The sequence below is a fragment of the Tachypleus tridentatus genome, chromosome 2, assembly GCF_004210375.1.
Source record: "Tachypleus tridentatus isolate NWPU-2018 chromosome 2, ASM421037v1, whole genome shotgun sequence".
NCBI classification, from domain to species: Eukaryota; Metazoa; Arthropoda; class Merostomata; order Xiphosura; family Limulidae; genus Tachypleus; species Tachypleus tridentatus.
Genome location: NC_134826.1, coordinates 57,993,605 through 58,009,407, shown reverse-complemented (window position 1 = coordinate 58,009,407; position 15,803 = coordinate 57,993,605). Strand labels below are relative to the sequence as shown.

Genomic DNA, 15,803 nt, shown 5'->3' with positions numbered 1-15,803 from the left:
CCTGTCCCAACATCACAAGAACTGAGTAAAGAGGACATAGCACAAGAAGTACAGGCCAATGTAGTGAATGAATCTCTCCAGAAAAACCCCTCTTGAGCATAATGAAATGCCCCAGACAAAAAGTGAAGTGAAAGCAAGTAGTACAAGAAGGTGGTAAGAAAAAGATGAAGACACAAGAAGCAGGTACTAGAAAAAGATGAAGACACAAGAAGCAGGTACTAGAAAAAGAAATAGAAATTAAGTGGTTCTGTCCTCTCTAAACAGGTAAAAAGATATTCCAAAGACAAGAATTAAATAAACAAATCAAGAAGCTATGTAAGCAAGAAAAAAAAAAAGTCAAGTCGAAAAGGATGATGAAACATCTAAATATGGGTGCACAGTTGTTCAAGAAATGAGTCTGTATGGGCCCTGATAAAAGGTGGAGAAGACAGAGTAATCTTGTGTACAAAATTCATAGAAGGAATAAAAAAATACAGGTGAAAGAAAAGAATAAACATTCAAAATAATGTAAAAGGCTAGATTAGAAAGGTGAGGATACAGCTGTGTCTATAGTAGGCCATGTTAGGGAAAATAATGTTAAAATTCATTATCATGCTGGTCATTTCCAAATTGGGTTAAAAGAATGCTGGTCAATTAGACAAAAAGAGGAGGCCCAGTGTGCATTAAGCAACACATTAAATAATAGCCATCGACATCCTCCACAGAAAATGAGCCTTCGGTAGCCACTGTGAACACTGTTACTTGAGAATTTATAGAAATGGGTAAATAACCCTTTTCCTTTTTCAATGACTTTATTCTTCTAAGTTAAAATGAAAATCATTTTGGTGATTTGAATAACAAAAACTAAATCAAATAAACTGAAAGAATATTTAGCTTAGTAACAAACCATCACCAATTTAAAATACTGAAATGTCCCTTGTAAATAATGCAAAGTAAAAAAATGAAGTTGTTTCAAGCATAAGTACTTAGAAAGAGCTACTGTGCAAGGAGGTTCTGCTGAGCTCCTATTAATGACATCTTACATCAGCACAGCTAATGGAAGATAATTCAAGACCAGTGGATGCAAATCTCCTAGGCAGATGGACAACAGAATCGAGCATTTCTGTGTAAAGAGGTGAAGTGTCACTTTGGAAATAACCATTGTTAATACCAGTGAGATATATATTTATGCAGAACCTCCTTATTTTCCACTGCTAACATTTTCGTCATATGCATTGTTGTCAAACACCCAGAAATGTCTTGGAAAGTCACCAAAACAATAAGTCTCACTAAATCAATGTTGCAAATTCATTGTAAGTATCAATTTAATTCACTAAGATAATTCAGCTGCTGAAAAAAATATGCATAGGATGAAAAAACACATTAAAACAAAGATAAATGATAGTTATTGTTCTAGTTGTCAAATCAACTCAAAAATGGGAAAGACGAGGAACTGAAAATTATTGAACGATAACTATCATGACAGAGTGACAACATCATAAATTATATACGATTTTTACCCAAAGAAAATTTTTGCAGATCAACAAAAAATAAGTCTATACCTTAACTACAAGCATGAAGAATAGCTAAAACATTACGATAAAGGCAACTACTACACAGTAATATTCATATTTTATAGTTCACATTTTCACCATTGTATACAGAGTGATGACAAAAATTCCTGAGTGACAAAATATGACAGTGGTATCGAAAAACACTGTGAACAGCATCAGTCTATAGCAACTAACCAATAAACAAAAACTTAATGATACAAGTAAATATTATCTAGCACCTACATATGATACAAGTAAATATTATCTAGCATCTACATATGATACATTGGCAGTAACAGAACTGAATGGAGTTGTGTAATAATTAATTAATGAGACTTTAAAAATGATTCCTTCTTTCACAACAAATTTAGGAATATTAAATTATCGGTTCATCATACATAGTTATTAACAAGTTATAGTATTATGCAATAATATTAAATGTAATTTACCTAAAAAATTCCTCAGAAGATGGAACACGTGGCACTGATTGAAAAAGCTCATTTTCCACATGACTGCTATTTCCCAGTGATGATATATTGATTGGTACATGGTTAAGTGCAACACAACCTGAACAAAATAAAACTTTAAAACTTAATTTTAAAAGTTGTTTCTTCTATTTGTGTTAAAGTAAATAAATGAGAACTTTATGAACAGTGTTCTAATTTCAAAGGAAGTATTTATGTATGTTCTACGTGAAAGTACAATTTATACAGATTTCTAAACATTTAAATACACTTGCTAGGTTTTCCTTTTCTCCAATAAAAAGTTTCACTAGGATGCTAGTTTTCTAAATCATAGCTCAAAATTATTATTATGGCATAAGAAAATTTGAGACTCACGTGGAAATGTTATTTTATAACAAAAAAGCATAATATCTAATCCACAAAAGAATTATATGCACAAATGAGTGTCCACTGCTGTAGCCTTCCAACATGTACAGTACTACCAATATACTATTAGATTACATTTTAATGTTGATTTTATTGCAAGGTGATGTTTTAAAATGTATGTTATTGCATGTAGATTCTAAATACTGGTAGCATTGTGCCTGTATTGTGTCCAGCAACAACAACAAAAATCCATTTATATCACAATAAAATAATGATTAATAATAAATGGTTAAAATAAGTTGTGGTCAAAGAATCCTTACCCTAATTTTATGTTGTAACACAAGTAAAATTTATGAAAGAACTACAATTCCACTAACTTAATCCACTTTTACTCTACTTCCCATAGAGATAGTTCTGGAACTTCTGAATGGCAAATTTAATGCCCAGACACTCTTATTCAATCACAGAGTACTTATTATTATTAACTGTTTTTTTTACTTATACAAGTTACTGAAAATAATCCATCTTCATGTTCTTGTCAGAGTACTGCCTCAATTCCAATGTCTGAAGCATCAGTTTGAACAATGAATGGTTTGTTGAAGTCTGGAATTCTAAGAATTATTTAGCAACCCAACATGTTTTCTAAATTCTGAAATGCTATCTGGTATGGTTTGTCCCACTTCAGCTTGTTTGGCAAGCCTCTGTTGGTGAGATAAGTCAATGGTGCAGTAATTTCCTGTAGTACCCTACAAACCTCAGAAAAGATCTGACTTGTTCTTTGGTCATCCAAAGTAGCATATCTTTTTTGCAGATCGTATTTTACTTTTTCATGGCTAACTGTCAGTCTCCCACTTTATGTCCAACAAATTCCAAGACAGAATAACCAAATGTAGCACTAGCATGGTGAGATGGTAAAGCCTGCTGCCCTCACTTGCTGGAACAGCTGTTTAAGTATCTTCAAGTCATCTACTCATCTTGTAGTGTGTATCAAACTGATATCTACATACTGGTTGGTGTTGGAGGTGTTGCCAAACATCTTCATCATAATGTCATTGAATGTTGCTGCTGAACTGACAAACATAAATGATATCTGCTTAAATTGGCAACATCCATCTGGTGTCACAAATGTTGTCTTCTCTTTAGATCCCATCTCCATTGGCAGTTGCCAATAATCTTTAATGAGGTTGATCTTTGAAAAGAACCTGGCCCCATCTGGTTTAGCCAGGATGGCCTCTGGATTCGAAGTCAAACCTCATCATGAAGTTCAGCTTCCAGAAGTCTATGCAGATACAGTTTGATCCATCCCTCTTCTTAACAATAACAACTGGTAAACAGTTGGCTGAATTTGATGGCTCAATGATTTGAGCTTCCAACATTGCCTGCTTTATCAGTCTCAACACCAATGAATTATAAAAATATCATCACACAATTATCTACCTTAAAACTCTTATAACAAAAAAATAAACAATATAAAATGCTTGCTCACAGAATAAATTAATCAGTTATATCTAAACAGTATTTAATATCATGACACACCAAATGCCTGAAGTGAGGCATTTGTGAAGAGATGGAACTCTTGTATGACATGGCAGCAGAGGAATCCATATCTTACTAGCATCTTGATTTAACCTCTAGACATGAAAGAATGAACTTGACTAAGAAAACTGGGAATTCAATAAATGAATAACCTATGATGTTCTCGTTCCAAAGGCATTAGGAATATGACTGATTCCCATACTCCTGAAACAGATAGAATGAGCTGTGTAGTAGGAAAAAGAAGGTAAAAGTCAGGCTTCCTGTTCAATAGCATGGAGCTGGATGGGAGTTAACTGAGCCTGACTGAGAGACATGATGTAAAACAAAATACCCAGACTGATGACATACTGAATTGAAGCAAAAACAGATGCCTCAGCTCTAAAAATGAAGCCTATCTGGTTTGTTTTTTGGTTTTTTTCTGAAATTAAAATCAAGGTATAATGTTCTGACAATTGAGGAGATGGTGCCAGCAGTAACAAATTGTCTACAGAATGGTGTGTGACCAGTAGTATAAATAAGAGGTGTCAAGACAAACTCATACAATTCAACAGAATCTATGTGACACCAATGTAATTCTGAACATAAAAACATAAAAAGACCCACAGTGCACATAAAATGCCAGTAGTGGTGGAACACCATCACTGTGGCAGTGTGAAGATAAGAATTTACTACAACAAACTTGGACATCCAAGAAATGAGCCACTTGTAATCCTTGGAAAAATCTAGTCATTGATATAGACAAGAAATATCGACCATTGGACACAACAACTAAGGCCCAATAACTGACTAGAACATGTGCCAGAAGAACTAGAATAGCACTCTCACTACCTCCAGACCAACCAAACTATGATAGCACTAGAACCATGTTCCAGAGACCAAGGATCTGCAGAAGACAGAAACCCTGCAAGTGGATAATGGTAGGAAATGTGAATAATTAAACCTGACTCAAGGACATGTAACCTTTGGATCTGTGGCTAAGATTACCCCACATCAAGAAATTCTCAAAGCTGAGCCTCCACAGATCTAAAAGGTGTCAAATTCTCACCAATGCTGCTGGCTGAGCAATAAAACCTTCATATATGGACAGAATATATTCTGGGTACCAGTGTAACAAGGCCTAATGTTGGGGCTGGGACCCTCAATTAGGGGCTGAACTATGACCTCCTGTAATAACCAATGATATTCAAAACACTAACAAGGTTGAAAGTAAAAGCCAACAAATGAACTAATGTGCATGCTAACAACGAGAGTCATCAACTAAGTTGGGTGTAAGGAAAACAAAATATTAGATTTTAAAGTTACAAGTTCATCTGTTCCACCAGAGGATATTGATCTATAAACTTCACTTTAGAACTCTGAACTCTCAGAAGCAGATGTATTATTTGAGAGTCAGAATATGCCTCTAACTAGCAAGAGTAGGCTACATCATGAAGTTTCGACAACCACACTGAATAAGGTATAAATGTCCTTTCAATGTAAGTGAGAAGTAAACGTCCCTGCATGAGCCACAATGTCTGTGGATAGAGAGAAAAGCAAATATTCACTCTTAGACATTTTAGTCATCATATAAAGTGCAATCTTAACAGCAACTTGGGAAAGGCCAAAATATCACACACTTGATAAACCAACAGAAGAAAACAAATCAGAGACAGCTTATCCCAAAGTGGTGTCATTTTTGTTTTTTCATTTAAAGTGTGTTTTGTTAGAGAACAGCAGCACTGAGCTATCTGCTGTGTTCACTGTAGGGAATTGAGCCCCAGGTTCCTACATTGTAAATCCATAAACTTACCATTGCCCTGAGAAGCCAAAAGACCAAAAGAAGGTTCAGGGAAAAGCAAATCTAAATTATCTTCAGAATGTCTAGAATTGCCCTCAACTCTGCATCACTGATCCCTGGAGAAGCTCTATGGAACTGAATATACATCTTCATTTCATTACAAATAAGATTATTACTCATCTCTGGATTAAATTTAAGTTTGGATAAGATATGTAGATGACTCAATCTTAGTGTGGACACATAGCAACAGTAAACTACAAGAATTTTCTAGTTATTTAAATAATAAAACATCAATTCAATTCTCATGTGAAATTGAAAAAATAATTACTTTAAGATGTACCAGTCAGAGAAGAAACAGAAGGTAACTTGGAAGCATCAGTTATAGAAAACTATTTGCTGTTGTGATGCAGCCACACAAAGAATCATGTCATATAAAAACTCTGAAATATCTCTGCATTTTATATGCATTTATAGTTTCAAACGTATTTTCAAAAGAATAATGTTTAAGTAACAAACCATTATTAATTATGCAGATATTAAAAAAGATTTGGATAAAATATAGTAGAGAAAGCACTTACAGTTAAAAATACTACATTAAGAACTATTTATTAAAAAACAAAAATAAACTTCAAGTTTACCTCATGTTCTAGGTTTAACAAGTCAATTACATAAAGTACTTATGAATCATCAGAATTTTTCCTTACCTGCAAACAAATAAGATAAAAGACATGATAAAGAAAACTAAAGAGAAATAGAATTGATGTATAAAACAAGTATTTTCAAAATTTAGTAGTATTTATACTACATAAACTAAAATAAATTTAGAATACAGATTGCAAGAACATAAAAGTTTTGTAACAAATAATAAAACAGAAACCTCAGATATAGTGAAACATGTGAAAACTGACCAACATACAATATTATGGGTAAAACTTTAAATTTTATCTCAGATTTGTATTTTTTTTAACATTAAATATTTGAGAAACATTAGTAATAATCAAATAGAGAAAAAAATATATTAGTAGTAAACAGAGACAAATAAGTGAGTCAATATGTTCATATATATAGAGATATATTTTCAGGAAAGTTGACCAAGAAAATATACAAATAATAGTGAAGCAATGTGACAAGGGGTAAAAGTATAAAGTACATCCTCTAAGTAACTTTTGAAAATGACATAGATAATGTTTAAACTTTTACATGTAGGATCATTTTAACTATTTCAGCATGGGTTCAGTCCCTGGGATTGACCTTGTAACAATTTTGTGCTTGTTAAGGTTTTCATGCTATAATTTTTAAAATAGTAAGTATAAGTTCACAAAATTCACAACACTATCCGTACACATTACAGTGCTTTCAAATTTTCACAATATCAATTTTTTTTTATTAAGTCTTAAGGTCTGTTAACCCTACTGTGATGAGTCAAAGGCCATGTCATCACTTTTGTTCATTCAAAATTTTATTCAATACCATTTTATGAATTTATATCTACAAGTGTGATACCAAACTGTAGATTATAATTTACGTTTTTATACAGTACATTATTTACTTTCTTATTTTAAAAGTATGCATTTAAAAACACATCTAAACATAAATTTCTGTGTATCAAATGGTATGCTGAATGCAACACTGTTTAAAATTAGATCGTCGTGATATCAAAATACTAAGTCAATAATTTTATACAAATTAGGAACTTAAATTACTAATATTAACAAGCTAGAATATAAAATAAAAACTTCATGTCTTTTTATTTTTCTGAGCTATGGTTTATATACTAAATGGCACACAGTGGCCTCTTTACATTTTTGAAAATGGTCCTTTATATACACACTTCAATGTATGACATGTCAAAATACAAAGTCTATAGTTTTGTACAAATTAGAAACTCAAATTACCAATATTTAAAAAATAGGATGTATAACAAAAACTTATCTTTTCTATATGATGAGATATCAATAATGTACTGAAGCAAATACAATGGCCCTGCTCATCTCTTTCTACTTTTGGAAACAGTCCCTTATATACACTTCATTCGATATATGACATGTGAATAACCAATCAAATGCTCAGAATGTCCTAAAATTTGTTTTCCCAATCATTTTCAAATATAACAATGACAATGTTGTTTCCTTCTCTCAAGACAAACCATCGAGTTTGAACCTGATTTGACTCACAGCTTCATTACTAAAACATTGATAAATTATAATAAATTTCTATGGTATCAGTATAGTAATTTATAATTTTTTGGTTATTCAAATGTAAATATATAAAAAAATATTTTGTTCCTCATCCTCCACAGTAGCCAACTGTTCATATAAAAGTATGTGGAGGTGATGAAAAATGTACAATTTAGCAGGATGCATATGGTGCCAATCCTAATATGAAAGGCAGAGCCCTGAAGTGTAAACAAATTACAGAAAATGGCAGAAAACTCCATTATGTGAACATGCAGGTAAATATCGGCAACATTGAACTTGGTCACCCATAATCCTGGTGAAAAATTCCAACATAATGTGAGGACCTAGAAATTAATTTACTCTAAAAATTGATGGCAGGACACCAATCTCCCATTTTTTGAGAAGAAACAAATGGGAATACAACTCTGAAAGAACTGATAGCCATAAAACAAAGTTCCAAAATCTGAGGATATGCAGAAGACGGAAACACTACAGGCTGGGGGTAACTATGGTGGTGATATGATGCAAGAACCATAAAGGCTCATTGATCCATGATAAAGGTTTTCCACATGTTCAGAAATTCTCAGAGCTGACCTTGCACACACCCTAAAGGCATGTGGGTAGTCAGCATTGTCACAGATGGAATTCCAACTCAGTGAAGGAATCTTTGAGATTTGGACAGAATATATTCTAGATGCCAATGGACCAAGGAGCTGATGTTGTGGTTGAAACACTTGAATAGGGATAGAACTATAACCCCCTGAAGGAGCTGAGGAAAGTTAAGAAGCAAATGAAGACAGGGATGAAAGTAGATGGGTGACATTAACCCTTGAATCCAAAAGACTCTAGAATGCCTGTAGAAATCAAGGATCAGAGAATGGAATTCTCATGTAACTTCCAGAGGGTGGTTGCAAGTAGATGAATGCTCTTCAACAATGCATCTCTACCCAATAAATCCCAACTTACCAGCTAAGAGATTAGGAACAATGCAGAAGCTGACATCTGAACCAAGGTAGACACTAACTATGGTCCAAACTTGTCATCAAATTGATGTAGCAATTGCTGAGAGGCTACAGAAAACAAGCTGGGATGACAAGTATCATAGCACCATAGTTATGTTCAGATGAATCCTAGAAAACTGATCTACTCAGGTTGACCACATACTCCATTCTAGAACTCGAAATATCCAAGAGAAGTCTATTCTTTGAGAGTCTGAATATTTTTTCACCTTGCAGTCATAGGTTAAAGGCATATTGTTTTGACAAATGTGGTGGACAGAACATAGCTGTCTCTTCACATAACTGAGTAGTAAACCTCCCTGAATGAACTGAAATATCAGGAGTAGGAGGAAGAACTAAGTACTCACCCTTAGACCTTTCTGCCATCAAGGAAAGTACAGACTAAAAAGCAACCAGGAAATGACTCAAAACATAATAGACAGAATTTACCAACTAAAGAAAAGAAGCCACAAGCAGCATAGCCAAATTGGCCTTATGAGAAGCTGACTGTATAGAGAAAGGTGTTGGGAAAAACAAATCTAAATTCTCTCCAGAATGAATGTCCATGATCACCTGCAAGAACAGCCCCAATGAACTGAATATACATCTCAGAACAGATAAGATCATGGACAGCCTTAAGCAATGCTAGATATTAGAGGTGAGATACAAAAGCAGAGACTTGAGTTCTTCTGTGCCAGATACATTAATCCAGGAATTTCTGCTGTATATTGGCTTGCCAAATGAAATTTTTTTTTATAAAAATCAAATACAAAAAAAACAAGGGGTGACTAGAACAAGACTGCAAACAAAGAAGGGTCAAAGTATTTCCAATTATTATATAACAGTGAACACTTTATCCAGAAAAAGTGACAATATTATCATGTACTAGGACAGAAGACACACTGAGGTATGTGAAGAGTGTCACAAGCCAGATATTGTCAAGTGGAATTAAGTGTGGAATAAAAGACTCAAACAAGATAAAAATTGGAACAATGCTTAGATGGGCAAAGAAAGAAATCCTGAGAGTCAAGGAATAGCTGTAGTGTGAGGAGGAGATAAGTATATTTTGTAATTTATATATTTAGTATTTACACATTGTTAAAAAAGTTCGATATAATGCTATTTTATGATTGTCATCTATATATAATGTCATAAGATTACACAGTAAAAATTCATTTGAAAATTACTTTTAAATAAACCTAATTTCATATCAATTGTACTCAGTAGTTGCATATCATACTGAACATTGATGTTGAAGCAAGATGGATATTTTTTTCCGAAGTTTTATCAAGCAATTAAAAACTCCAAACAGTTCTTAATATAGTCCAGCATTATAAGTTAATTTTTGATACTTTGTTACTGCTTATATATTTCAGCTTGTCTTAGAGTTTAATTTTATTGCTTTCAAGTAACTGTAAATTTGCCATGAATATGAGTAATAAAAATGGACTGAAATTAAGATTAGTTGTGGATAGACATAATAAGTGATAGTATATTCAAAACCAACCTTTCCTTTTTATAGCACTTATCTTGCTCGTTTGTAATTTATTTACTACTCTTCTACTTATTATATGATTTTAGTATTAATGCATTTGTTATCAATGTAAAATTTTGATTAGCCTAATGTCAAAGTGGCAATGGCACACTGCTAAATGCGAGATAATTCATGGTTTAACTGGTGGAAAAAGCACAATATTTAACTTGGCAACCAATGGGAATGCAAAATATTTACACAAATAAGAAACTATTTACCCTGTGTATTCCACTGGTTGTCACATTTCATCCATGGGGTATCAGGGTAGAAAGACAGGTAGAGGAAATATACATTCCATGCAGCAAACAAATTTTTTAGAACACAGAACATAAATACTGTTATCTGCATTACCACTCCTGCGCCTAAGTTGAAAAAATCATGAATCAAAAGTTTAGAAACATATATAAATATTGAAATATTTAAATTTTAGAATTGGCTACTGTATACATGCTGAAAATGCAGTACCTAATTATCTTTGACAATTTTAAAGTAATATGATATTTAAGAAAAGAGGCTCAAAAATAAATATTTCACTAATAAAAATGAACTCCTAAAATCCTTCTTTAAATGTTTAAGGTAACAAATTACATAAAATAAACAAATTATAACAATCACACAGAAAGCAAAATTGTGTAGCTGAGGCCAACCTTTAACTGTGTTCTCCTATTTTTTGCCAATATAAGAAATAATGGTGCTAACAAAGTTTTTATTTGCCCTACCTTTGACATACTGTATGATTACAGCCAGCAAACTAAAAATAGGCTCAAATAAATCATATTTTTTAATGTATTTTCTCATGAAATTTAACAATGTCAGTTTTACATTAGCAGGCCATATATATCTATATGTAGTCTTGAACAGCCCACATACAGTTTTCAAATAATGTGTTAAAAGAGATTAAGAAAACTGATATATCTGTAATCCTGAATGAATAGTAAACTTAAGTTTCAGTCCTCCCATTCACTGCTACTTTCTGTATTTATTATTTTTGAAACATTGTTTATTTGTTGTTGAAGTATTCTAAATAAAAACATATTGCCTCAGAGATACTAGTAGCAATTACAGTAGCTGGATCTACCAAAAATTTAGATCTCTTTCAAGTTATAACTTTACCACACACACACTTTTCATCTTCTGATGAAGTGAACCATAATGCTTGCAGGAAGGGGCATTTGCTCCCATTTCACAAAAGGTTGCATGTATTGCAATTGTAAATTTAACATCCTAGTTAAACTAAATATTTTCAGTTATTTTTAGAAAAACTGTAAATTTGTTTGCATTTAAGCACACAACACTTTACAGGTCATATATTACTTCATATAATATAAGACTACTAAACTACTTTGCTCACTCTCTGTTCAAATTTCTATATTTAACATTCACACAACAGAACTTAACCTATCACAACACTCAAAATATTTCTGTGGATACTCAAAGGGAAATTGTACTTTTAAAACGTGTTAAGTAAATATACTTATGCTTTCCTGTATCTTTATTTAATTTGTAAATTTCACATAGTTGTAAAGTGGTTTCATTCATAAAATAAAAAAGTATTCAAATAATTATTTGTTTTACAAATGATATATTCAAATGAAGTAGAAACAGTGTTTCTTTCTCAATAGTATTAAAGAGATACCTTTAGTAATGGAAAACCTGACCACCATTCTACTGAATGAAAGAGCAAACCACTATTTAGAAATCAGCAGATCAATTCTCTCAGAACACATGCTATACCCATGCCACCATACGTCAATCCAAAAAATTGTGAAGGACATATCTGTGAATCATCATATCACTAGCAAATGGTCAAGATCGTTGCATAAACCTCCACAGTGCATTCTAATGTGCATTCCTACAATAATCTTTCCCATGATAAAGTAACACACCAAAGTAAAACAACCTAGAGCAAAAGCAATTTAGCAAAGCTTCAGAATCAACTCTACTGCCTTAACTAGATACACTCAAATAACGTGCAGTGTGAAAAATTCAGAAACTTCTCAGGGAATATAAAAAATTCACTGAACTAAATTACAATGAAAAAAAAATATCTAGTATTTTGTTAGAGACCTGGAGTTATCTGCCTTTCCAATGAATTTTTTCTATATTAAATAAAAATTGCTCCAAGTTTACAAATGATGACGTATAGTTACAGTGAATTTTTCTTGTATGATGTTTTAGATTAATATTATAAAGATGGATAGGTTTTTCTTTTGGATGTTTAAACTGTTCAACAACTACTGTTAAAATGAATGAGCTTTCTCTAATATGGTAAGTAGGAATAGTGACAAATAGTGACACATGAAATAGTTCTAGAATATGATATCAAATTGTGTTCAAAAAGTGATTGCTAAAATGAAGTGATTTGTACTGTAGATGCAATGTCCAAATAGTTGTGGGAAACATCTTCATAAATTGTTTTAAATTCATGTTGTCAGAAATTGATAAGAAAATATTATAATACTTTAATTCGTTTATTACAATCATATTTAGTTTTTATGAACAAGTTGTCAACTACTGTTTTATATAACATTTTTGCTGCTACTAGTACTACTGCTAGAACAAGCTGTGTTGTAACAATAATATCTAGGCCTGCAATGTTTTATTTTAAAACCTAAGCTAAGGCACAAACATATATTGGAATATATATATTATACACATATACTGGTAGTGTTAAGTTGTTTTTGAAACATGGAAAAGTGAATCATTGTCTTATTGAAATGAGAAAAAATAACTGGAAAAGCAAATACCAACATCATAGCTTATTACCTTTAATTTTAGTTATTCGTAGCAGTACTGTTGATGTGTGCCATTATAGCATATAATTTAACATGAAATTTTGAAATTGCACTTTTATGTAAGTCTGTTGCTTAAATGATAGCCTAAAAACTGATAATGAAGAATAGAATGGAAGGAATATTTTGAGGATTTGATTATTATTCTAGTATTTTGCAGTTATTAGTAAACATAAGTTACAACATAAGGCTTCATAAATAGATTATATTAAGAGTAAAGTGGATAAAACTAGAAATTTTATCATTCCTAACCTGCATTATTGAAATATGCAGCTGGAGTTCTCAATAAACAGTATGTAAGATTTCGTAGTGGATAAATTATGAGGGAAAGTGTTTTTGATACTGGGTGAATTAAAAATAACTGTATTCTGAAATGATCCTTCATTTAAAAAAAGCAGCAACAGTGTTAGCTTTTGATAGAATATATATTAGGATATAATTTTCCATAAAGAATGAAAAAATCATTCTTTCACATTACATTTATTTTTGATTCACTAACTTTTTTATAAATGCAAAAATATGGATGAAATGACTTAAAATTTATCTATGTACAGTTTTGACACCATTCAAGATACATGGGGTAAGAACAACAAGGAGTAGCTGTTTAAGGTCATAAGCAATTCCCTCAGAAGTGAAAAACCTTTTAAATATATACAGTCACAAAAATGAGGCATCACAAAATAATATGAGCTAAAACTGAGATTGGGTATGTTACAAAAGTTTTATAGCCTCACTACATTATTACAGTCCATGTCACCACATTTAGCCATGCTCTACCTGACAAATACCCAAATGAGAACAGCCTTGTGGAAACATTCCACTGAAATATGATACTATATTCATATTTTGCTTACAATGATGAAGTACAACAAATCACAGCACGTTACTGGATGTTCCTGATGCTCCAGTTTGATCCACATTTCTTTAATTTCCAATGCTATTAAGCACAAAGAATATTCCCATCTTGAAATTCTAAATGCCTGTTCTAAATAGATATTTATGCATGCAAATATCTTGTGTCAGAAACACTGTTACATACCCTTCCCAGAAGCTTTGAGGTTTAAGTAAAGCTATGCATAATAAGATACCAAATAATGCCAAAATGCAGTTTTGGTATATGGCAAACCACCATGACTTTATTTTTGTTAAGATTTGCTTGCTAAAGCACACACTCAAAATCATTTTAACACACCTTACTCAACCCTCTGTATCAGTAAGTTGCCACAACATTCTGTGAAAAAGTATCTGTGAAATCAAACAATTAATTCCAAAGTGGCCTGGCATGACCAGGTGGGTTAAGGTGTTCAACTAGTAATCTTAGGTCTGCGGGTTCGAATCCCTGTCACACCAAACATGCTTGCCCTTTCAGCCTTGGAGGCGATATAAGGTGATGGTCAATCCCACTATTCGTTGGTAAAAGAGTAGCCCAAGAGCTGGCAGTGGGTGGTGATGACTAGCTGCCTTCCCTCTAGTCTTACACTGTTAAATTAGGGACAGATAGCCCTTGAGTAGCTTTGCATGAAATTAAAAAACAAAATTCCAAAGTTTAAAAGGTGGAAAATGTTATTTATTTGTTATTGTTTTTTTAAATCACATGAAGTATAGTAACTGTTTATTTTCCATACAGTAAATTTTCACATTAACTAAAATTGTCACAATTTGTCACACAAATCCATCTCAGTTTTTCCACAGTATGTAGTTTTACTATATGCCAGTACCTTTCTCACTGTTCTTATTACCCATTGTCTGAGGTCATTCCCATTTGGCATCACAATGTTTTGTTGAAAGGATATCATGGTTTAGCTAGACAGTTTAACATATGTAGTTTCTACAGGTAGTTTAGGCTTTTGTGACACATAGAGGCTATTTCTGTTCTTATTTTCTATTGAGAGAATTATCAGACCTAATATAGTTAGTGAAAGATAACTCTATTGCTTTACATACATAATGGTTTACTCTCTTAGTCTTGAAATGATTTTCCTACAAACTTGAATAAATAATAAGATTTCTTTAGATAACAGAATAAAACTGTCTGTTGTCTTTTGACAGAAATCCTTGTGTTGTCTTGTAATTAGTAATTTTCTTTACTGTAAAAGCCATAATTTGTAATAAAACACTTTTTCAGTAAGTAAACTCAAAATGAAATTATCTTGGTGTGTGGTCTTTCATCACAGGTATGAATAGTAGCCTTAGATAACGGAGTAATCACAGAAAAGCTTGTATCACATTAAAGCAGAATTTCTTACCTTAGTTTGTGACGCAAGCTTTTCTGTGATTACTCCCGTTAACTAAGGCTACTATTCTTACCTGTAATAAAAGTCAGCACATCAGAAAAGACCACACACCAAGATAATTTCATTTTGAGTTCACTTACTGAGAAAGTGTGTTTTATAACAAATTATGGCTTTTACAGTAAGGAAGATTTGTCTTTAGAACATGCACAATGTCTCAATTACTGGTACGATGATCTCTAGTGCCAGAGAATGATCGTACTGCTGATCAAAACATTATACCTGTTCTAAATACAAATCTTACTTAATATAAGAGCTGTAACTTGTAATAAAGAAAATGTACATAATAAATTGGTTTAAGCAAATATTTGGTACTATCGACAAGAAAGTGGTTTT

The 15,803-nt window shown here is 32.3% G+C and overlaps 1 protein-coding gene across 9 annotated transcripts in view; it reads right to left on the bottom strand.

The window, feature by feature from the left end:
• LOC143243914 (sodium-dependent serotonin transporter-like) overlaps positions 1-15,803 on the bottom strand; it is a 143,324-nt gene that overhangs the window by 92,643 nt on the left and 34,878 nt on the right. For all 9 annotated transcript variants that reach the window (XR_013024812.1, XM_076487694.1, XM_076487699.1 and 6 more), the window contains 2 exons: positions 10,603-10,746; positions 1,982-2,099 (listed from right to left, as the gene is read on the bottom strand). Coding sequence is in view for 8 of the 9 variants with exons in the window: in XM_076487694.1 (XP_076343809.1) it covers positions 1,982-2,099; positions 10,603-10,746 (262 nt within the window). In the remaining variant the exon portion in view is untranslated. The remainder of the gene's footprint in view (positions 1-1,981; positions 2,100-10,602; positions 10,747-15,803) is intronic.